Source organism: Pezoporus flaviventris, unplaced genomic scaffold (assembly GCF_033815535.1).
Source record: "Pezoporus flaviventris isolate CSIRO_AGI_PZ_B2104156 unplaced genomic scaffold, CSIRO_AGI_Pfla_v1 ptg000007l, whole genome shotgun sequence".
NCBI lineage: Eukaryota > Metazoa > Chordata > Aves > Psittaciformes > Psittacidae > Pezoporus > Pezoporus flaviventris.
In genome coordinates this window covers 83,020,550-83,044,117 of record NW_026892555.1, presented here as the reverse complement: position 1 = coordinate 83,044,117, position 23,568 = coordinate 83,020,550, and the positions used below count along the sequence as shown (strand labels likewise).

The window sequence follows — 23,568 nt, the reverse complement described above, 5'->3', positions numbered from 1 at the left end:
TGTGCGTGGAATAGGTTTTCTTTTCCTTCTTGAGGCATGAAGAATGGTTAAAGATAGAATAATCTTAGCCTTTGCCATTTGTAACAGGAGAAAAGGAAGAATGTCAGCAAGTCTTGTGGTGAATTTATAAAAGGTACCTCTGTATGGTATGAATTAACCCTTGTATTGAGATAGATGGCTTTATGACAAAGGTGGAGGAGCTAGGTGTCTATCTTTTACAAATTTTGTGAAGGTCAGCATTCAGAACGTCTTGTGTGTTATTTTGAGTAACAGTCTCAGCCTACTTCTGTGCTCCTTTCAGGTATGGAATATATGAAATGCCAGTTTACGTATTTAACTTATTTTTTGAACTCCAAGGGAGAGGGAGAGAGAGCGGCATAGGCACCGTGACAGCAGAAGATCAACATCACCGGACAGATCCTACAAAAAAGATTACAAGAGAGCAGGAAGGTAACAAAGCTTACATTCAGTCTTTAATGTATTTGAGGCTCTGTGCATCCATGCATGTGGGTTTTTGTGTTTTCTACATGTGTATTTGTGCCTGCTTTGAAACTCAGAAAAGATGAGTGTCTTAAATATATAGCCATCTGCGTATACATGCAAATGTCAATTGTCTCAAGACCTTGCACAGTTAAAACCAGGATTCATCTCTGGAGAGGGGGCTTCACTGCTGTGTCCTAAAAACTTCTTCTTACATCTGCTTCCAGTCTGTAAAGTGCCAAGATTATTTAAAGTCGTTCTATGTTTAGCTCATCTTTTAGGATCTTTTCTTATATTGATGCTCATTTCTTTCTGAATCCTGGGTAGTTGAAAACAGTGCAACATTATTGGCTATGTAGACAGAGGAGATCAAAAAAATAAAAGTAGTTTAGTAGTTTTCCTACATTCAACTTTTAAAAACAGTACTCTTGCAGTACATAAGGAATATCACAGGTTGTGTGTTTCAAAGGAGTGCCAGAGCTAGAGTAACACAAGCAGTTTGGCTTCTGTATAATTCTTCTAATAAAACCCTCTTTTATCATGCGGATAGTTTGTGGGCTATATATGAAACTTTCTTTGTATTATAACTTTTAGTTGAGCGTGATGTGACTTACTTTTTTGTGATAAGGTTCCAAACTTGGAACAAAATTGAAAGTCACCTGTAATGCAAGTAGGAATTTTAATCTGAAATAGCTTTGCTTTTTTTTTTTCATTTTAATTCCTGAGTAAGGTTTAAAATACAAAAGCACTTTCAATTTCATGTAAATTTTTTAATAGTAAGAACTACAAAGTACTGTACTCTTTGCATGCAAGTTAGGAGGAAGAGGCAATTGGATTTTGCTGTAATTTATATGATGGAATATGTACTGATCTGAAGCAGTTTTTCATTAGAAAATTGCCACTGTTAAAATAATAGAGTTTGCTTTTTTGTTTGCTTTCTCGCATTAAGCCGATCTCCAAGCAGAGAGAGAAAGAGACCCCGATGGGAGGAAGACAGAGAAAGGTGGTCTGAGAACCAGAGCTCCAGCAAGGAGAAAAATTATGCTGCTATCAAAGACAAAGAATCGGAGGAGAATGCATCTGAAAAAAATGAAGAGGAAGATGAGGAATTACTTAAGCCAGTCTGGGTTCGCTGTACCCATTCTGAAAACTATTACTCCAGTGATCCTATGGATCAAGTGGTATGTTTGTGAAAGAAGTCTAAAATTACTGTACACAGTTCTTTTATTATTTGTTACTTTATTAATGTGAATCCTTCAGCAGGATCATGTGTTGTGTCATTTAATCCTTCTCTCCTCCCAGACATCTTATTCCCTTAACCCTGTTAAAGGCTTTATTTATTAGTATTCTCTGCTTTCTTTAGTTTCTTCTGTTTGCATTGAGATTAGCAGTACATGGATAAGGGCTGGTTTTTTGTCTCCAGGAGGGATGCGTTTTTTTTTTTCTGTTACACCTGTACTTGAGTAAAAGTGCCTCAAGCACCATATATTCCCACAACCTTGGAGAAATTTTGTACAGAAGCAGGAAGTCTGTATTCTTTGTACTTCACAGTAACACTTCACAATAACTACATGGTGTGGTGATAGAGCTGCATTTTTTGGTTTGTTTGTTTGTTGGTTGATTGGTTTATTTTGGCTGTTTGTTTTGTTTGGTTTTGTTTGGTTTTGTGGTGTGGTTTGGTTTGGTTTAGGGTTTTTTTTGAGAATGACATGGAGAGTGAATGACATGGTAATTCAAACCAGGCAACAAAATGAGCTGGGTTTTGTGTTTCATGTATCTGATAAAATTCTTTTTAATTGCGAATACTTTTACAGGTCTCTTGTTTCTTCTAAACCTGTTAAAAATCAATGCTTAGCTTTACTGAATATTCCTACCCATAGTTCTGCATCATTAGGTCAACGGTTTGATGATAATGCATCAGCAAATTGAGTAATTTCTCTGCTCATTCACCCAGTGGACAATGTGATGGTACACTAGAGCCTTAACTAGTATTGCCATGTTTCACTGAACTATACAGATCTGAATTTTTTGCCCTCTTGCTTTTCATTGTGAAAAGCTGGTTCATGTGCTATTTTAACACCATCTTTTTTTTTTTGTTGTTGTCGTTCTGTTTTTTAATTAACAGGGGGACTCTACTGTGGTAGGAACAAGCAAGCTCCGAGATCTGTATGAAAAGTTTGATGATGAGTTAGGAAAGCGACAGGCAAAGGCCAAAGCAGCCAGGCCACCGTGGGAGCCACCAAAGACGAAGCTGGATGAAGATTTAGGTAGGCAGAAATGATGATGAAGATCTCAAATGGAATAATTCGTAGTTAACCTGGTTTTGGCAGTTGTGTGTTGGTAGGGCAATCTGTGTTTCTTAAATCCTTCCTTTGTATTGCACATCCATGGCATTGTTGCTTCTGACTGCAGAACAACTAGATTCTTTACCCAGAAAGCATAAGGGAGAATGGAGAGTATCCAGCATTTGTCTTATGCTAAAGTCTCTTCCATGACATGAAACATGCTGAGCATGATCATATAGGCCAAAGCATGGCACAGAAGAGGCTTTCAGGAGCTCCTGGACTTACATTTCTAAAAATGAAGCAAGAGTAGTGGTAATAATCTATGTTTTGAAACCTGAGACTTCTGCACAAGATGCTAGTAAGCAGAGCTGCGCAGCCAATATAAATGATGAACTCTGTGCAGTAACAAGCAGCACCACCCATATGTATCTTCTTGCAGTGAAATAAATCTAATAGCCATATCAATTTAGGGGCAAATACTGGTTGAATTAGCAGAGCATACTTTTTGATAACAATTTGCCTACTCAGAAGTCAGCGAAATCTATTTTTCTGATTTTGTTTTGTGAGAAGCATTAGCTGTTCTTTTTGCACTTTAATTATTTCATTCCAGTTAACATTAGTTCAGGAAATTCTCAGGCGTTTCACATTAATTTAGATACTCTGTTGGTATTGCTTTTTCACTTATGCTTCATTTTTGCCTGCTGAACTGCTTCAGACTTACATCTCATGTTAGTAACTGTTAAAAGTCATATATCAAAAATTCTGAAGTTAAAATGCAGGTATATAATGACTTGGTCAGCTACATGGTGGCAGTATAAAAAGGTATAATAAAGATGAAAGAAAAATAAATACAGGTGAAATAAAATGTGAATTCACAAGAATTATTACCAATTTTAACTGTAGGGTTTTTCAAGAGGTATATTTTCACGTGGGTGAAGCAAGGACAAAATTGCTACATTCAGCATACCGGCGTAAAGCTTTACTTTCTCAGATCTCTGCAGAAAGCTTTTTTGTTGCTCCAGTTTAAAATATGATAGAGCCAAGAGCAACTTCTCTGGGTTTTTTGCCACTCTTTCTGGAGTACCCAAAGGCCCTGCATCTGCATTGGTCCTCTGGGCTGACTAGGTGTCTGTGCCAGCGTCTGCTACAGCTATGGTTCTAGCAGTTAATAGTGTCTAATAGCTTGTCTTATTTTGTATTTAAGTAAATTCTGTCTCTGTTCTGCCTTTGTTAGCCATAATTGTGTATTGTAGTGAGATAGCAGTGCAGTCCAAGAGCACTTTTATATCATGAAAAGCTGATTTCAATGCATGAAATCCAGCAGTTCTGGACTGTTTTTTCAGAACTCCAGCTGACTGTCATAGGTCCCACACTCCTTTTGCACCTAAAATTAGACTTGTATAACCGATTAATGGTTATCAGAGAGCTTTTAAGACTCAAGTGTTTGTGAACATTTGTAGCACATCTAGATGAAACTTGATTTCAACTGAGCATATATGACCTATGTAAACCATAGTGCCAAGCCAAGTGTGTATTTTAATAACACTTTAGGCTGAATTATGGACTGTATAAAATATATCTTGATTTATTTAAAAAAAAAAAAGAAACATTTTACTAGTAATGTTCTCTCATTGTCTCTCTCCTTCTCTTGTATTCAATAAATACACATATTTTTAACCATAATTTCACAGTATTTCAAAGCACTGGCAGTTTTTTTCTTTTAAGTCAAAACTTAAGAGAACAGTGCTTTTTTTCCCTCTTAAGTCAAAACTTAAAAACGGAAGAAATGTTGCTCCCTTCCAGAAATAAACCTTAGTTGCATCATGGTATATGTCATGGCTATGAAGGCATTTAAATTGGAGCTGAGGGGAATCCATGGAAATGAGTGACATTACATGCGTAAGAAAGGGAGTCACTTGTATGTAGCACAGGAGGTTAGAGATATGTGAGGTCAGGGTCTGGGTGTTCTTTTTTAAGTCCAGACACTTACTACTTTGATAATACCACAAAAGAGACATTTTAACCAGTTTAAGACCACCTGTTCCTTCAGTTAATACAAAGAAAAATATCTTTAAAAAAAAAGTAAGTAGGGAGGAAAACTCAAAGAACAAGGCTTCCGAAAATCTTGTGACTGACTTCAAGTCAGCTAGTAGGTAAAGTTTGGTTGTTGGTTTTGTTGTTTTTTTTTTTTTCTAATTTCTAATTTCTGATTTCTAATATGTGATAATGGATTTATTAGAAATAACTGATTTTGAAAAATGAGTCTAACAGTACATGTTCTATAATCTGTACGTATGTGCTGTTTCAAAACAAGACAGTACCTTGCAACAGGCAGGAGCATTTTTAGGTAAAATGAAACTACATATAAGAACTTTGCTCATAGCAAACAACTGACTATTAAGAGGTTCTGTTCAGTCATGCTAATGACATTATGTGTATTCTTCTCTCATGTGTGCAAACAGGTGGTGCAGTTGTTATGAGCATTTAATATCCATAGCATTTGCTGTCATTTTTAATTAAAATTACAATTACTGTCCCTCCTTTTTTTAGTAACTTTCAGAATGCCACAGTTAGCTATGTCATGTTAGAGAATGAATTACTATTGGAAAAGAGAGTGCCTGCTGGTGTTTTTCAGCTGACTTTATTTTTCCTGTGTGAATTAGAAAGCTCCAGTGAGTCAGACTGTGACTCTGAAGATGACAGCAGCTGTTCTAGCAGTTCAGATTCAGATGTTTTTGACGTCATTGGAGAAATTAAGCGTAAAAAAGCACACCCTGATCGTCTCCATGAAGAACTGTGGTACAATGATCCAGGACAGGTATAGTGAGAGGAAAAAAGTACTGTGTACTTGTAAGTCATTTTCCCCTGAAGACTGAAAATACTGCATTGTTGTCAAACATGCTGAGTGACATCTATTTCAGTATGCATTTTTTTACCCCCCTTTTCCCTTTTCTCTCTGATCTTCTTCTTCAAAGCACTTTGCTTTTTGATTTTAAGACTGTGGTTCCAGATCATGAATCCTGGGGATTATTGCGCTGGAATCATGTCTGACAGTGTTAATAAAACCTGAATTGCTAACAGTGTACTAATGCTGTCCTCATAGCCCTGAAATAAAGGTACACAGATGAACTCTGGGATGAAGCAAACACAACATGTTTACCTCCTTTACAAATTTTCCACCGAAAAGCTCTCAGCTCATAATGATAAATAATGTTTTAAATATGCAGTTAATGCTTCCAATTTCTTGTCTAGTGGTTCTTTTGTAATTGCATGGAGATTATAGTTTTCATTAAATGTAATTGCTAAGCTCATGAAGTGCTGTTTTGAATGTATACATTGCACAGAAGACTAGTTTTTGTTTGCAAATTTGCCATCTTCATCTTTCTTAAAAATTTTAACTCATTGTCACATGGCATCTCAGTAAATTTATTTTTCTGGCATTTTGTTTGATGCATGAGTTTAGCATGCAACAAATCATAATGCGAAAAGATACTGCGATGCTTATTGCCACTGTGGTAATTCAAAGGTCTGTTGAATATTCTATTACAGACTCATATTTATCCTTCTAGTTAAAAAAAATAATACTTTGAGCACTGCTAGCTGTTTTTATTTATATGGAAAGCAAAATAAATGAACTGCTTAGATATTTAACTGAAAAAAATGTGTAGCTCTTGGGCACACTTCAAAGTAATGTTCTAGTCAAGAATATTAGCTAAATAAAAAGAAGTGGAATAACTGTAGGATGAGTAGTTTCAAGAATGCGTGGTTTATGAGTTTCCTACTGAAAAACTTTCTTTCCCAAAACTTCCTTGAGATTGACTCTTCATCTTTCTCAATGGGAATGAAATCTGAACATGGTGAGCTTATCAGTGCTGTACTACTTCTGAGTAGGTTTTATTTGAAAGCATTCAAAGTTATCCTAGATATTTATCTGGTATGCCAAAATGCTTTCTAACTATCACTACAGAAAACAGGAATGATTGCTGTGCACACTAGTACATACAAGTACACCTTTTGACATCAAACCAGCTTTTTAGGACAGATCTTCCCAACCCTTTAATCTGAGTAGTGTGTTTATTACTTCGAGCAATCTCCAGCAGTGCTAGCAGTTGCCAGAAAATAAATTGCTAAAGTCGATGCCATTGCAGTGGCCCTTTTCTTGCGTTATGTGCTTGTTTGTGTTGTCCTGTTGGTCAGAGAAAGAAGTCATTGCCTGTGTAAAATTGTGATCTTTCAACATTATTTTATCATTATTTCATGATTGCTCTTCTGCGATTCTTTTCCAAGAGCAGTGTCATTAGGGACATGATAGATAGGTGTCTGACTTGCTTCTCATGCCCTGGGCTTCTACAGGTACTTCACATCTCTATTTTGGTTTGCTCTTTTAATATAAACAGAGGCATTGTTACTGCTTAAGTGTTCTAAGAATTAAGGGTGAGATTTTAAAATAATAAGTGATTATTATTTTATTAGCCTCAGTAAGCTGATATTTTGGGGGGAATGAAGAGCAATTTGACATTGCATTTTTAACTCTTCTGTTTTACGGCTGCATAAGACAGTGAGGAAGCATGCTTTTATCTATGAGCATGAATCAGTTTCATTGAGCCTGTACTTTTCTTCAGGGTCTCAGAATGTGGAGGGGAAAAAAAAACAAAACCAAAAACTATATGAACGAAAAGCTCTCATGTCACTCTGTTGTTAAGATTGCATGACTAAGTTCCCAAAGGAGTCGTGAAGTGCCCTCCTTCTTAAGTTCCTTTGCACATATGCTTTATGCCAGTCTGAAGAAATTAAATTGAGATGAATATTCAGAGAAGTAACATAAAAAGTAAAAAGTTGTGTCCCTCTCCCAGCTAACAACTACATTAACAGCAGTTTGGTGGTTTTTTGCTTTCTGAGGTATCTTCACATTATATTTATTGTGTGATCATGATGTTTAGCCCCACTACTGACGCTGTTTACATTTTCAGAGAGCTTGTAATAGCATGGAAAGTTTTGCTTTTTGTATCTCATTGCAGGGTTGTTGGTTTTTTTTTTCCCTGAGTCTAAGAATATATTTCAATTCTTGGATTCAAGCTTTGGAAAACTCTGTTAAAGCCTGGGGTTGGGAACTTAATTTGTTTCTCTGGTTTGGTTCTGGGTTTCTTCAATGGGCGTGATGTTAAGAGCAGAAGGCTTTAGCGTATTGCAGTAATTGATAGTCTGCATTGAACCTGGTCAGGAAAGTGAAAAGAAAGACAATAGCTTTATACCGTGTGCAATGGCCCTTTTCAGTATAGCTACTTCATGCACCCATGCTGAATACTGAAGAGTATTTCTCCCCTTCTCTCCCCCCCTTTTTTTTTTTTGACTGATCTGTTCACAGGATGGATTTGAAGTGTTCCCATTAGCTCTTTAAAGTACCAAGTGAAAATCTTCAAATGGTCTGCTTTGGATACCTTGGGTGATAGCCTTAACACATGGCAGAGGGGTTAGTCAGGGATGGGATTTCAGTGAACTTAGTGGAATTATTTGAACATGGAGATTTCAGCAGTTAAATATTTGCATGTGCCTGTTTAGGGCCTGAATTTTATTTTAGGCAGACAGTGTGCTATTTGTATGTATGAAAAATGAAAAAGATGTATATGATAGTAGAGTGGTACAGTTCTGATGAGAGTGTTTTTCCGTCTTGTGCTTCTGAAAAGAGTGGTGAAGTTGAGTGCTATTGTGCAGTTTTCTTACACTAGTCTATACTGTTTTAAATTTTATTGGCTTAAGAACATCCACTTAATCTAAGCATGACAGGCTTTTAGAAGCATCAGCACTCCAGGCATTAAAACTAACATACTTTTCCAAACCCATTTTTCAATAAAACAAAATCCTATTTTGGTTTTGACAGATGAATGATGGTCCTTTGTGCAAGTGCAGTGCTAAAGCCCGGCGAACAGGAATAAGACATGGCATTTATCCTGGTGAAGAGGTAAGTAATTCTGAGAATTGCAATTATGAATACAAACTTACCGCTGTAAACCCATACTTGGGTTGATTTAAGGTTTTTTTTTTTCACATGATTTACAGGCTGAGTAAAAAATCCTGTGTGACTTTAAATCATTTAGTTATATAACCTCATATTTAAAATTCAGTGCTGGTAATGAAATCCAGCTGAAAACTATGGAAAACTTTTGCCTGCATTTATTTAGTTCAAGGGTTTTGAAAAATGGTGTTGGAGTATTTTCCTTAGAAATATTCATTTGTACAGAGTATGCTTTATGATGAGTAACATTTTTGGAAATAAAAACGGTGCTTGGATGATCTCAAGCTTTGTTATTCTAAAAAAAAAAAAAAGTTTGTTCTGGTGGAAGGATTTGAGGACATTAATATGTAGGGTTTACAATTTACCCATGTAATTTTTCTTGAATAACTTTATTTTTCAGTATGCCTTTTCACTTATATTTACTGAAACATTCTTTTATTTCTCTGCAGTTAAGGATTTATGAATGCTTCTGTGAATTATTCCAGTTCAGAAAATTGGCTTTGGTTTGAAGCTTATTAATCACGCCAGTTCAGGATCAGTTCCTCCCCACATTGTCTGTAGTGTGTTTCTTGTAAAGAAGAAGGGAGAAAATTTAGGAGGAGAAAATTGATATATAAAACTTGCTGCATGAAGGCAGCTGCTCCCTGAAGCACGGCCAGTTGGGAAATTTTCTGAGGAGATTATCTGAAACCTCAGGATATACTAGTTTTAGAGTGTCCTGTAGATAAAACTTCTTAGCTTCAAACTGGCTGGTTTGTAACTGTCTTTTTGCAGCAGTGAGAAGCTTAATTTGGAGCTGAACAGCCAGAGTAATTAGCCTCCTTGCTGGATGGGTTATGCAAAGTGCACATTGCTGCATGTCACTATCTTGCCATCACAATCAGGCCAACTTTTGTAATACTGTTTGGAGTAGTACCCATTTGCTGCAGTGATTTTTTTTTTTTTTTTTTTTTTTTTTCCTCATGCAGAGAGATGTATTCTGAACAGGCTGTTGTTAGCCTCTAAACTGCAGCAAATTGGATATAAGCCATATGAGAAACTGTTTTTGTCTGATTGCTGAGGAATTTTAGGTCTTTAAACTGGATGCTTCAGAACCTGGAAGAAAACACAACTTCCAGGCGTTTGGTGTGTCAGTTTGCGCAGAGGGCTGGCTGCCTTTGAATCTCTCAGGCTGACAGACTGGGGTTACCAGAGCTGTCTCTGTGGTGATAATCTGTTCTCTTCAGGACCCATATTTGCCCCGGGCAGATGAGCTGATATTTGTCTGTCTTGATGACATACTTTGAGATCTTCTTATGTGAGGTCCAGGTTCCTTTTTGTAAGCTTTTAAAATCCATTTCCTGAAACAGATCTATATAAAAGAGGAAGTTATCATGGTATGTAAGCAACTAACTGCTGTGTGTAAGAAAGATTGAGTCAAATGGAAAATGAAAAAATTACAGCAGTTTTTCACTTTTTTTTTTTCCCTTTTGAATAGCTTTAAAAATATTTATGAAAGTGAAAATACAGATAAGGCCTCGCTTTCCTTCTTCCCAGATTTTATTTTTTATATTTCTAATCTTCACAGATTTTATATTTTATTTAATTTTTCTTAATGCCTGTTTCATGGTTATTATAAATGCTTTATTCTCTCTTTTAACCTAAATTTGCCTTGACTCTGCACATAATTCTATTTATCTCTTTCTTTAAGCCCATTAAACCATGTCGCCCCATGACCAACAATGCTGGAAGACTATACCACTATCGAATTACTGTGTCACCTCCCACAAACTTCTTAGTAAGTACTTAATAAATAATTCTAACTAGGTCTCTAATTTTGTTTTCAGTGATGGGAGTAGTACTGCTTCTTGCTTACTCTGTGGTGATTTTGTTTGCTTTTTTAAGACAGACAGGCCTACTGTTATTGAGTATGATGACCATGAATATATCTTTGAAGGGTTCTCAATGTTTGCACATGCCCCACTAACAAACGTAAGTATGTTCATTACTATGTATGTGGGATTTGTTTGGAAGGTAATCTTTTTGTGCCCTGAAGTAGAACTTCTCTAAAACAACGTGTGTTACAAACATCTTTCCAGCACTGTGGATAGGGTAAAGACATTTGTGCTAATGAGTCTCAAGTTTTTAAAGGCAGTTAGTTTCGTTTTGAAAGGAAGGAAATATAAGAAGAAAAGGACATGATTGGTATCTGACTGCCCTTCTTTTCCAATAAAAGCTGTTAGCTATATCTGAATGAAAAATATGCAAGTGCTTAATTTCTGTACACTTGAAGATTTTTTGTTATCTTAATGCTTCAAAAACTGTTTTTTCAGATGCCATAATGTTTCTTTGTTTCTTTTAGTTTTATTCCTCTTACTAGCTACAGCACCAGTGCCAAAACCTGGTACAAAAATGGCTATCAGTACAGGACTGGGAAGTAAGAATACTTGAACTGAGAGGCATTGAGAAGAAAATATTTTTTTCCCTGAAAGTTTGCTTACATAGTGTATATGGCAGCAGTTTACTTTTGGTGAGCAGGGGAAGGGTCTCTCATTGACAGGAAGTCATGGAGAGGGTGGAATTCAGCCTCTGGCATGGCAGTGTGAAGCATTCCTGCCCAGTAGCAGTAACTCAGCCTTGGGATTCAAGGCAGATATGTCTCAAGGCTTTACATTTTCACTTTGCAAATGTTTGAAAATGAGCAGTTTTGGCTTACTCCCATTTAGAGGACAGAGAGAACACTTTATATCTGTGTGCCTACTGCGTGACAGGAAGGCAGAGAAGTATGGCAATTTTTAATACACAGAGAACAAAGAAGACTTTTCTCGTCTGACACAAATAGTGAAGCCATTGAGCTTACTCTTACTGTAAAGTACATGTGTGCTTTTTCTCATTCCAAATTGGGGAAGTGATAAGCATCATTTTTACAGAGTTGGAATAGAAAGCAATGCTGTATTGTCAGTTCCGGTTACTAACGTGTATAAAGCCCTTTGGAAGGAATCTCTTGGTGTCCTGAGATGATTATTGGCAATATAAAACCTGCTGTTTGAGAGACATTTCTGTAGTCTATTAGAAATTTAGCCTTTTTGTGTTAAAACATGCCATTTAAACAAACATACACACCTTCAGCAGTATGTGGGCTTTGCAAATGAAGGCACCTTTTTTCTGAGGAGAAAAGAAAGGAATTAAATGGTTGTCTTGCTAGTTAGTTGAGTGAACTTCTGAGAATATTTATCTGATGAAATTAGTGTAAAGCTATAGATTTATTCTGAAGTTCTTACATTGTGCTGCTATGACTTAAAGCTGTTTTTTTTAAGACAGTATAGCTAACAGAATTGGCAGTGTGCTAAAAACACCTTGCCTTCAGGTCACTGTATCAATCTGACATATGTCACCAACAATAAATTCACTTCCAAATATACAAGTGAGAGAAGATATGGGTTTCCTAAGCTACGCTTTTTCTTCTAAAGAAAATTTTATCTCCAGTAGATGGCATTATTTAATCTTCCTTTACCATCCCTCCTGTCAGCCCTGTGTTACTACAGAAGTAGCGGTTAGAGCTGTTACTTCTCTTTTATGAGCTTGTGTTCCCCCATCTTTGCATGATTCCCCAGAGCAGCTGTTTTAGTGCCCTTTTCACTAGACAGTAATACCCCTGCATACAAAATTGTATTAACTATACATTTTATGCTGTATAGTTTTTCATGCTATTTCATTTTCCTTTCAGATTCCACTATGTAAAGTAATCAGATTTAACATTGACTATACAATTCATTTCATTGAGGAGATGATGCCTGAGGTAAGAAGGATAATTAGTCAAAAAGTCAGGGTGGGTTATGAGTTGTTGATATGCTTAATGGTTTAAACTCTTTAGAATCCCACCTTGTGAAGTCTCTAAGAGATGGGCTGTGATCTAAGTGAATGGCTGAATAGGAACTTGCACTCACAGGTACTCCATCTACCTAGACTATTAATATATTATATTAATATTATAGAATCATAGAATAGATTGGTTTGGAAGAGGCCTTCAAAGGTCCTCTAGTCCAGCCCTCCTGCAATGAGCAGGGACATCTTCAACTAGGTAAGGTTGCCCAGAACCACATCCAGCCTGGTCTTGAATGTCTCCAGGGATGGTGCATCTACCACCTCTCTGCGCAACCTGTGCTGGTATTTTACCACCCTCATTGTGAAAAATTTTTTCCTCACGTCCAGCCTTATCCCCTCTTTTAGTTTAAAACCATCACCCCTCATCCTATTACAGCAGGTTCCACTGAAAAGTATCTCCCCATCTTTCTTATAGACCCCTTTTAAGAAACGAAAGGCTGCAGTAAGGTCTCCCTGGAGCCTACTTTTCTTCAGGTCAAACAACCGCAGCTCAGTCAGATTTTCCTCATAGGAGAGGTGCTTCACCTCTCTGGTTGTTTTTCTGGCCCTACTCTATTACATATTAAAATCAAATAGTAGGAAGTGCTTATATCCATAGTTTCTTTTCATTGAAGTTGTATACAATATATATATCAGATACTCTTATCTGAACTACTGAGTTAGGCATTATCCTTCTCTTACAGATGACAAAAATAAGGCAAATGGAAGTACTTCCTTGCCAGGACCACATAAGTCAATGGCAGAGCTGAAACTTAATGATAAGTTTGAAGGTCTGAAGATTGCTTATCAGTACTTAATATAAGTTGTTGCCAAAACAAATTTTCTGTGGATACAAACAAAGCTCATACAGTTAATAATAGAAATTAATCCCTGGTGAAACCACTTTGTGAAGTAAATTGTTGCAGTGGAACAGCATGTGTAGTCACAGAGAAAACCCTGCATATTAACTACAAAGATAGGATGAGTGTTTAATTTAGTCACATACACTTACATTTCTTTTTCTAGTTACTTCTTTCTTTTCTTTTTTTTTTTTTGTGACTCAGCAGCATCTTAATGTATGCAGGAGCCCTAAAATTCCTCAGCAAGATTAATGTGATCAAAGCAATTAATTTCTTGTTAGTGAATCTACTGTGTTGTCTCCAAATCTTGTTCTAAAACAATAAATGGCCACAAAGCAAAACAGAAAATAGGACATTTTTTGAACTTCTACTTAAATGGCTACAGCAGTTGGCTGCAGTGTTATTTGCAGAGTCTTTACTAATAATTACTTCCAATGGAAGTTGTGTTAGGGGTGTGGAATTTATGGCCGGTATAATACATGTAGAATTTATATCCTGATTTTGTTGTTGTTCAGGAAAGCTTCTTAAATTCCTTCATTGCTGAATGAAAACCCCTTGCTTTGGAGGAGCTGCTTCCCCACTTGATGAGAATCACCCCTCTGCCTATACCATGTTGATTTGAACATTGAATAAAGAGTCTTAATTACAGTGCTTTCTGAAGAAACCACTGTGTTATGTTGCAGTAGATGATTACAGATATATCAGTATTGTTTCCAAAGCCCAGTGTCTAGTGGTTGGCAAATACGAATACACTGGGTTTTTTTGGTTGGTTTGTTTTGTTTTTTTTTCATTTAATTTTTTTTTTTTTTCATGTCGTATGTGGGTGGCACTGTATGTATTGTAGTATTATATAATTCTTGTCTATTTCTTTTCCCAGAATTTTTGTGTGAGAGGTCTTGAGCTGTTCTCTTCATATCTATTCAAAGATATTTTGGAGCTGTATGACTGGAATCTTAACGGTAACTTATTTAGGGGAAAAAACACAACAAACCAACGTACCCAAATGCCAATTGATTGTAGCTGTTGTAAATAAGATTGTTTTATTAGGCTCTTTGGCATAAAAAGAAAAAAGTGGAGAGTCCTCAAAAGAACAAAGTCGTATGCTGTTTTATAACAGAGGGACAAACGTACCCTTCCCCGAGAAGATAAAAACTTTTTGGAGTTCATTAATGTGGACTGGAGCAATTAAAATACACAAAATTAACACTGTATTCTTGCATATAAACTAAATTTCTTTCTTAATCCAAACCTGATACTTTTAATCAAACAGTAAATATTGTGTGTTAATATTGCATAGTATCGTGTGCATGGTCTTTTGAAAGTTAAGGTGTCAGGTAGGCTATTCTCTCTGGTTTTATGAGCTAACAAGTTACGTGTATGCTATTTCTCTACAGTCAACATACAAGGCAGTGTCATAGACAGCTGTAGAGGGATAACATGTCATTATAGCTGAATGGTTTTGACTTGACAAGATGAAAATACATGTTTCTGTGAAGTCTGCAACAAAGGAACTTCAGGGATGATACTTCCCTTGGTCTGAAAGAAAACAGTATCAAAGGAATTTCATTTCAGAATCTGTAGCTGTGTTTTGGTGTCTTGACTTTGTCTATGGAGTTGAACTCTGCACTTAGTGCAGTTAAACTGAGCAGCATATGGGTAACATTTTGTGTAGCCTTTGGTTTGATACTAACATCAGTGTTGTCTTTTATATCACTGGTTCTGATTATTCTTTCTTTTTTAACACCAGGTATTTACTGGTTTTGTTTTTCTTTTCATGAAAAGCTTTGTATGATGAAATAGGAAATGAAAAGAAAAAAACCATCATAACATCATGCAAATTTCCTTATTATTTTATCTTTTGTTACTGTAACCAAAAAACACCCCGGAAATAGGGAGGGACTAATAAACTAGTGCTAGTGTCTGTAAAGCTTAAGCAAATTATATAAAACAGTTTTTTATCACTGTTTTAATTAAAATTACTGTGTTTTTGTTAGATTCTTTTTAAAGTTATTGTAGCTTTCTTTGAAATTGTGCATGTAAAAGCTTTCACTAGAAGTTGTTATTCTGTTCCTCTCTGCTGTGCATTTTGTTATTTTTCTCATTGAAATGTAGCCCTATCAAATGTAATCACCATTTACTGATTCTGTTTGTGGCAGGCTTGCATTCTTTTTCTTCTTTTGCAAATATTTTGCTTTTCATAAATATTCTTTATTTTTTTCATATTTAAGGTCCTTTACTTGAAAATGATTCTGTTTCCTGTCCCAGATTTCACTTCATGCCACGATTTGTGAGATTTCTTCCAGGTAATGTTTGCATTATGTAGCTTTATGGTAATTAGATCTAAAACTAAAGAAAACAAAAAAAAAGGAAAACCAAACCACAAATGCCCCCAAGAGCACATCCCCCCTCCCCACTCCTCAGAAAAAAAAGCGGACTTACTGTAAACAGTTCAGTCAGTATAGAGATACGGTGCTTTCACCTGAGGTCTGTAGTGCCTGCTGGCAGTGTGGATAGTTTATTCAGAACTAGGATCAGGCAAGCAGGCCAAGTCCCAGCTTTTGTCTCTGTCATGGTGAGTTTAGGCAGTGCTGAGTCATTCTTGTCTTGCCTTGTGATGGAGTTGTGGCATTCAAGGAGTACTATTACCTAATGTCCCATGTGAAACCGATTTTCATGTCCCCTCTGCTCTTCAGGGTACCATGAGATTCTATAAAAATTCTTGATGTGCAATTTTGAGGGTCAGCATGATTGGCATTCCTGAGCACATGTTGTTCTGTTTGTTTCTTTCTTGATGCAAACTGAAACTTTGAAGCAAATGGTGAAAGACATAAAAACACCATTCAGTGCAATTCCAACACTAGCCTGCCAGCCAAGGACAAACTTTAGCGTGGAGCATTATGTTTATTTTGAGTGAACAGCTAACGCAGGCGTTTAACATGTCCCTGAGATACTAGGGCAGTCATTCAGTTGATACAAATGTCATGGCTCCATTGAAAATGTGTCCTGCTGAGATCTTGCCAGTGATTGCACCATAAGTGTTGTGTGGGCCAGAGGATGCATTTCATCTACTGGACTGAGGGAGCAGATGAGACATGGAACAGTCTTTGTCAAGAGGGCTGTGGCCTGGAGGTGCTCTCTGCTCTGGGCTTTGAAACTTAGTTGAGATATTAATTATTGCTGCAGCTAAATGAGGTTTGGCTCATTACTGTGGAGAGTACTGATGGCTAGATGACTATATTTCTAATTGTTGTTGCATCCTGGATACACAACACTGTTCAATCAGAAGCAGAGCTCTGGGGCTTGCTAGCAAATATTGATTTGCTTTTGCTGAAGCAATTTACGAAATAAGCCATCAAGCCACATGTGGCTGATTAACTTGACCTCATCACAAAATGAGAGCAAGTTTGACCTGCCTGGTTTGTGTAGCTTGAGGGTGTTTTCCTGTTAGTTTGGGGGTTTTATACTAGGATTTATTTTAGTTTAGTTTAGAAGTCAGCTTTTTTTGTGCTTTTGGATTGTTGTAGAGAGGGATGAGTCTCTATAGCATATATTTCTGTGTGCTTTCACTTTTAAGTTCCCAGCCTTCTAACTCTTTATAAAAATGTCTTTTTTTTTTTTTTTTTTTTTAATATTACTGCATATATAGTTGCCTTTCAGCGTATTTATGGCAGGTTTCTTTTTTAATCAAGTTTGCATTTTGTATTGATTATTTTTGAGATATCCTTAGATATTTTTAATTTCCAGGGAGTGGGAATCTATTTCCTTCAGGTATGTTTGCAGACACTATCTGTGTCTAATCAAAGGAGACAATGGTACAACAGGTTTCCACACATCCATCAATTGTCTATTTAAAGATAAAAATGAATTGCTGTTTTCCTATCCCCTTTGCTTTTCTTTCTTATTTTTCTAATGCAGTCTGAAAATAAGAGGTTTGGGATGTCAGGTTTTCTAGGTAGATTACTTAGGACAGGCCTTGGGGTAGCTCTGAGCTTTAAGCTAATCATACGCGGTTTACTGAGTGTCAGAGATGTGTACCATGCAGAATAGTTGATGTATTGTATTCATAGTTGTCGATTTTTATGGTGATTGAGAGTAGAAAATTAGGAAAAAAATAATAAATCTGTGGTCCCAAACACTGCATGTTCTGACCCAGGAAAGGTCAGGTCTCTAACTGCTATTGAGCACACTATTTGCAATGACTTGTACCCTTCCTGTACATGGCCTTCAGTAAGGATACACTTTTTTTTTTTCTGTATGTGTGATTGGTGGACATGGGCTACCTCTTGTGTAATAGTATGATCTGGCTGTTGACAAAGACAATAGTCTTGTAAACTGAATCCCTCTTTAATCTGAAGGAAAACTTTGTATATTTAAAAATTTACCCCTGTAGCTATTTAGAAGTATTTTTTGTTTCCAGTGAGGTTTGGAGTATATTTTCCCCATTTAAGATTGCCTCTTGGAGTTTGAATGAGGTTAATTGTTCTGAGAGGCCAAGTTATATCATTCCCTTTCATCTTTTCTGTACCATAGCAATGTAATCCCAACTGAAATAAGAGAAGTGCTTGTTCCCTTGTGTGTCTTGTAGAGGAAATCACCTTACACAGCACAGCCGTTACGCAGCAGTTCTGTGAGGCTTTTCCTATGTGCCTGTGGTCACATTCCCTGTGCTGTGGCATCATCTTCAATATTGCTATAAGTCTTTACTACTGTCTTTTTCCTCCATTACTCTTTTCTGTGTATGTAGTGATAGAGAGAATATACTTGGGGGCAGGTATCAGATTGCTCCTGCTTCCTGGGATAGGGAAATCAACATTTGTGCTTGGTGAGGATGAAACTTCAAGATGCTTCCATACCTACAGATTAATACTCTGTTGGTGAAGGTGGGGGTCAGAGAGATGTGTGTCAGAATTAAAGCACTGTAGTAATGTGTCTATCTTTTTACTCATATGAGCAGACATACTGAATTTGAATAGTCAGTGGGTAGCAGTCTGTCAGGACTGTCACTCATCTTCCCTGTTTGCATTTTCATATCTGTAATTGGCTACCTGGAGCCAGTCAGATGTTTATTATACTGTCTTCCTTTGTTATAAGCACCGTTTGCTGTTCATGTTTCCTGGGGTTTACAGAAATATTTAGTAGTTTTCACATGCCCTTAGTTCATTTAGTGACAGAAGATGGCATGTGGCTCTTTAGTCTTCATTACTGCAGGTACAGAATGTAAGCACTGCAGATGAGCTTAAAATGGAAGGATAACTTGTTTCATCAATCTAGAAGTATCCTGTAAAATTTTGAGTGTTCTTTAAAAAAGCTGCAGAAATGCCTAAAGGCTTTTTGAGCTATTGTAAAAAGAATGATAAAAGTGTGAAAAGGAAGATGTAACTGGACAATATAACTGATTGTTCTGCCTACTCATTTTAAAGTTTTTTCAGGCAAGTTAGAAACTTCAGCTTTACAGTATGATGAAACTGTTATTCTTGCTTCCATTACCGTTACTGCTTCCAGTTTTAGCTAAGTGTTTATGTATGTGCAGTATTCATCAATAAAACATTTGTCTTCATATTTGTCAAGTTGCTTAAGCATTTTGCATTTCATTTTGCTCATCCAAATATTTCATGTGTTCTGCATATTTTCTGTTTTGCTCGTGCTTTAGGAGAGTAAATACCTGAAATGTGGTGTATTTATTTATGTTTTTAAGATGGAGGGAAAGAAGTGCTATCAATGCATCAGATTCTTCTCTACTTGTTACGATGCAGTAAAGCTCTGGTGCCTGAAGAGGAGATTGCCAACATGCTTCAGTGGGAAGAGCTGGAATGGCAGAAATACGCAGAAGAATGCAAAGGGATGATTGTTACCAGCCCTGGCATGGTAGAGCAAATAATTCTGTTCTGCGAACAACCCAATGACGCATACATGTCTTGTTTCAGAAAGATTGCTGCAAGCTGAATTAGAAAGGGAAAAGATGACCGGTGACAGTTGCACATTGCTATAGGAACACTCCATTGACTTTTTCTGACCCTGAGAAGAATTGCACCCTCTGCTGCTCTGCTTAAGGGCAGATTTCCAGATGAGCACTGTTTCAATGTGCATGTTAAAAGGAATGGCTAAATTTTATGTGTTTGAAACTGCAGTTTTCTCCTCTCCTGTCTTATTTCCTCAGACTGTGTGATCTCATTTTCTTTTTCCTGACACAGGACCGGAGAATTAGTAACTATTTGCTATTCTCTTTCATCTTCCTCTTTTGACCCCATAGATCTAGATAGAGTACTCTATCCAGACTCTGCCCTGAATATGGAAAAGGTCTTTTCTGCCTATGTGTCTTTTTTCCACATTTTCTATGTTGTTCTCACTTACACTGAGGAATTCTGTGTACATTAATGAATACATCCATTAATTTACAGTGCCAAGCTTGAAACCCCCATGGCCTTATTATTTGTGAAAAAAATTAGTATTTTAAAACATAATTTCTCTGAACACAGCTCCTTTCAACTGCAGTGTTATGTGAATTTAGCCCATTTTTCTAACTTTTACACTTAAGAAATGTGGGTCACAAGAATAGATGATGTCCACCAAAAGCTGCAGGGTTCTCTCTGCGTGGTTTCATCAGTATTGCAGTGGTATCTCAGCACAAGAGGCATGTTTTGGACTTATATTATAGGCTGCCATGCAGCTTTCTTTGTTGTAACACCTTTCTTCCTCTGACTTAATTTTCCTTCTTTGCTTATAGCTTAACTTCTTAGTTCCAGCAGAAAAAGTGTGACTTGGTATCAAGCGTATGGGGAGATTTTGTTTGCTAACTAATAAACCTGTCCCCAGACTGCAGCCGTGATGAGCCCTAATTATATTTTTCAAGTTCATATTTTTAAGTATGGCACCATTATATTTAGTAAGCTACTTTAATACTTTATAAGCTAATCATAACTTGGGCGGGTTAATTTATTTTTCCCTTTATTTAATTCTGCACAGTTTTGCACTGGCTAAAACTTCCTAAACCAAAAGGAAAATAAGATCATCTGTGGGAACATGAAATACAGAGTATACATGAACTCTTGCTATGAAAAATTCTACCTGATCTGGTTAAAACTGAGGGCTAACCCAGAATCTCATAATAGAAATTGTTAGACAGCCTTAAATGTTCACCATTGCCTGTGTTTTTTGTGATACAAGATAGATGCTAGTGCACAAGTTGTCAGCATCTGAATGGTGTATGCTAACGTAACTTCAGTGGTCTTGATGAAGATTTGCTGATTTCATCTAGCTGAAAACTTGTTTTTTTTTGTTTAGCATGAAATATTCCATCCCTGGCAGTGTTCAAGGTCAGGTTGGACATGGTGGACATGGTCTAGCGTGTGGTGTCTCTGTCCGTGGCAGGGGAGTTGGAGCTAGATGATCTTAAAGTCCTTTCCAGCCTTAACTGTTCTATGAAGGAACATATACATGCTTGTTCCTTGAATCACTGAACTGTGAATGTCTGTATTCACAAGGCTGTGCAGTTTGTGAGTGGTATTGTGAATTTTGAGATTTTCTGTGATTTTTGCTGACAAACTTTGCATTCTACAAGACAATGTTTTTAGAGATGTGTGTGGACATCAAAATAGGTAAGTATAAAAGAAATCTGCAGCACTTTGAAGTGTTGTCATGTTATAATGCCATCATTAGAACATTTTTTCTCAAGAAGATTGCAATGACTTTCTCAGTTTATGGATTTTTTGTTCATTGCAGCATATTCTACTGAGTATGAAAGCATTTTCTGTTCATTTTACAGTGTTAGAAGATAAAACAGTTCTGTTATAGAGACAATGTGAAACAGTGTGAGAAAATGACAGCTCCTCAATTCAATTTCATGCACTTGACACAACAAAGTAAACCAACTAAATTTTATTTTGCTGCCTTCCTCCACAACATCACTTCAGAAATAATAATTCCTCTTGTGAGCAGATCTAGGTTTTATATATGTATTTTATTTAAAAAAAAAAAACACAAAACAACCAAACCAACAAGGTGCATATTTGCATGATGGAGAAGGGAAAAAAAACTTTGATAGGCATATAAATCCTATGTGCTTAAACAGCTAACAATAGTTCAGAATTATTTAAGTTACTCATGGTGCTTCTTTAGTTCCATGAAACTTGTGTTGGAATAGATTTAAAGGTTCACTAATTTTAATCCTCTTTAATACTTTATTCTTCCTAAAATATTGCTGCTTCTCTCTCTGGTTCAAATACATGTGTATTTTATCATCTTTTGTACTACATCTGCATGCAATGTCATCCTGTCTTCTAATATCAGCAAAGCCTTGATTGATGAGGTTTATAGTAGGAAAGAAAGGTAGTGGGCCTCTGTTCTGTAAGAATTTCTTTGGTTTTGATGAAATTTTTAAAAGCAAGGTTGTAATTACTAGAAGTCCTCTCACAGCACATTTGAAAGAATGCAGGGATAAATTTCCTTGCATCTTGTTTTCTGGTGCATGATTTATACTGTATGTTTCTGTATGGTGCTATTTGTTCAATTAAACTTCAGAAACAGCACCAGAGAGGAAGCTAGTGTTTGCCCTGCTAAAGGAAAAAAGCATAGTCTAGCTACAACCCTTGTCTTAATCATCAGTGAAGGAACAATTGTGATTAAATTTTAAAGGAGTTCCTTTGTCCTGGTTGTTATCGGCCATCTGTGGATGACAAAACTCCAAGGCAGTGTCATAAATAGTCTGGTTTTGAGTAATCCTGAAGCCACACATTTCACACAGACCCTGCTATAGGCATATTGAAAACTCTTCTCCCTTTCATGCTCTTGAGGATCAGTTTACTTCTATTTAAGTATCAAAAATATGAAACATTTGAATAGAAGAATGTTGTCTGTATTTTAAAAAAATATATAATTGGTGTATTGAATATAATTATTGTTTCACATTCTGCTAATTATATTTTGCCACTTCATAGAGTAGTTATGTAGGAAAGCTTCTTTTTTGAGGGGGACAGGGATGAGAGAAGCTCCTCATTGTTAATGTTAAAAGAGGGGAGAACCAATGAATAGCTTTCGTGTAGATAAAAATTTCTGAAATTGGCTTTGTTCAAACGCCACAAAACCAGATGAACTTAAATTTCAGGACTTTAAGCTGTGGTTTAGAGAACATCATTCTGCCTGCTACAAATCCTCCCCATGTGTTTCATTAGATTTTTCTGTCCCAACCCTTTTATTGGAAGTGCTGTGGGAAAAACATTTTCTTTTTTAAATATGTTTTTTAGGCCAGGCAGCATGAGGTAACTTTTTTTTTTCCCTGTTGTGTTTTGGCTGGGAAGGTATAACCTTATGTTCAGTCATCATGTCCAGAGGGAAGCTAATAAGCATTTTTCCCTTGGAAAATGTTTCTCTATCTGAATGTCAAAGTTTTAAGTAAGTTTTTGTTTTTCTAGAATATATTGGAAATGTGGCCACCTGATGAGGCTTACTTTTATTTGTAGAGTTGGCTTTGCTTATCCGTGCAGAACATAATTCCTGTGAACAGTTCTACCAAGATGGTTTGAAAGGTGAAGGATTTATTCCTGACACAGTTCTTACTGTTTTGTGAAGAGAATGGTGGGAGCTGTTTCTGTAACTCTGAAACACATCTTCAAGAAATTCACAGTGTTAAATTAGAAGTTTTGAGGTGCGGGTAACTAGAAGTAATGGCCTTTTTCTGAAGCCTTAGGCAAGCAGAAAATAGTGGCCTCATCTAGCTGATTGCAAAGTGGGGAGTAAGCAGGCACATAACAAAGCAGCTTGCCAGGTAATGGAGATAATGTTTACTTGGAGACAAGCTGTGCAGCTTCAGCTGAGTTTTTAAATATGTTACAAGACCCCTATTAGGAGCAGTTACTCGTTTTCTGTATTTTTAGAGGTATTTTTAGCAAAAGTTGCTACTTTCTACACTGTCCTTTTTAACTAAAAAAAAAACCAAACTTGTGTTTGGAACTGTAAAAAGGACAGAAGTCTCCTCATCATACAAGACTGTATTCCTGTCTGTACACATCGGCTAAGAACCCTTTCTAAGAGTAGCATGACAGATTTTTTTAAATTCTGTTTAGTTGGTGTGATTGAATGGATCTAATAATGG

At 36.5% G+C, this 23,568-nt stretch overlaps 1 protein-coding gene across 3 annotated transcripts in view; it reads left to right on the top strand.

Annotated features, from left to right (window-relative positions):
- The window catches only part of DROSHA (drosha ribonuclease III), a 70,849-nt gene that overhangs the window by 4,830 nt on the left and 42,451 nt on the right, over window positions 1-23,568 (top strand). For all 3 annotated transcript variants that reach the window (XR_009742666.1, XR_009742665.1, XM_061449275.1), the window contains exons 3-13: window positions 358-450; window positions 1,430-1,661; window positions 2,606-2,747; window positions 5,429-5,583; window positions 8,644-8,724; window positions 10,469-10,555; window positions 10,663-10,749; window positions 12,485-12,556; window positions 14,359-14,440; window positions 15,710-15,784; window positions 19,177-19,346. Coding sequence is in view for 1 of the 3 variants with exons in the window: in XM_061449275.1 (XP_061305259.1) it covers window positions 358-450; window positions 1,430-1,661; window positions 2,606-2,747; window positions 5,429-5,583; window positions 8,644-8,724; window positions 10,469-10,555; window positions 10,663-10,749; window positions 12,485-12,556; window positions 14,359-14,440; window positions 15,710-15,784; window positions 19,177-19,346 (1,276 nt within the window). In the remaining 2 variants the exon portion in view is untranslated. The remainder of the gene's footprint in view (window positions 1-357; window positions 451-1,429; window positions 1,662-2,605; window positions 2,748-5,428; window positions 5,584-8,643; window positions 8,725-10,468; window positions 10,556-10,662; window positions 10,750-12,484; window positions 12,557-14,358; window positions 14,441-15,709; window positions 15,785-19,176; window positions 19,347-23,568) is intronic.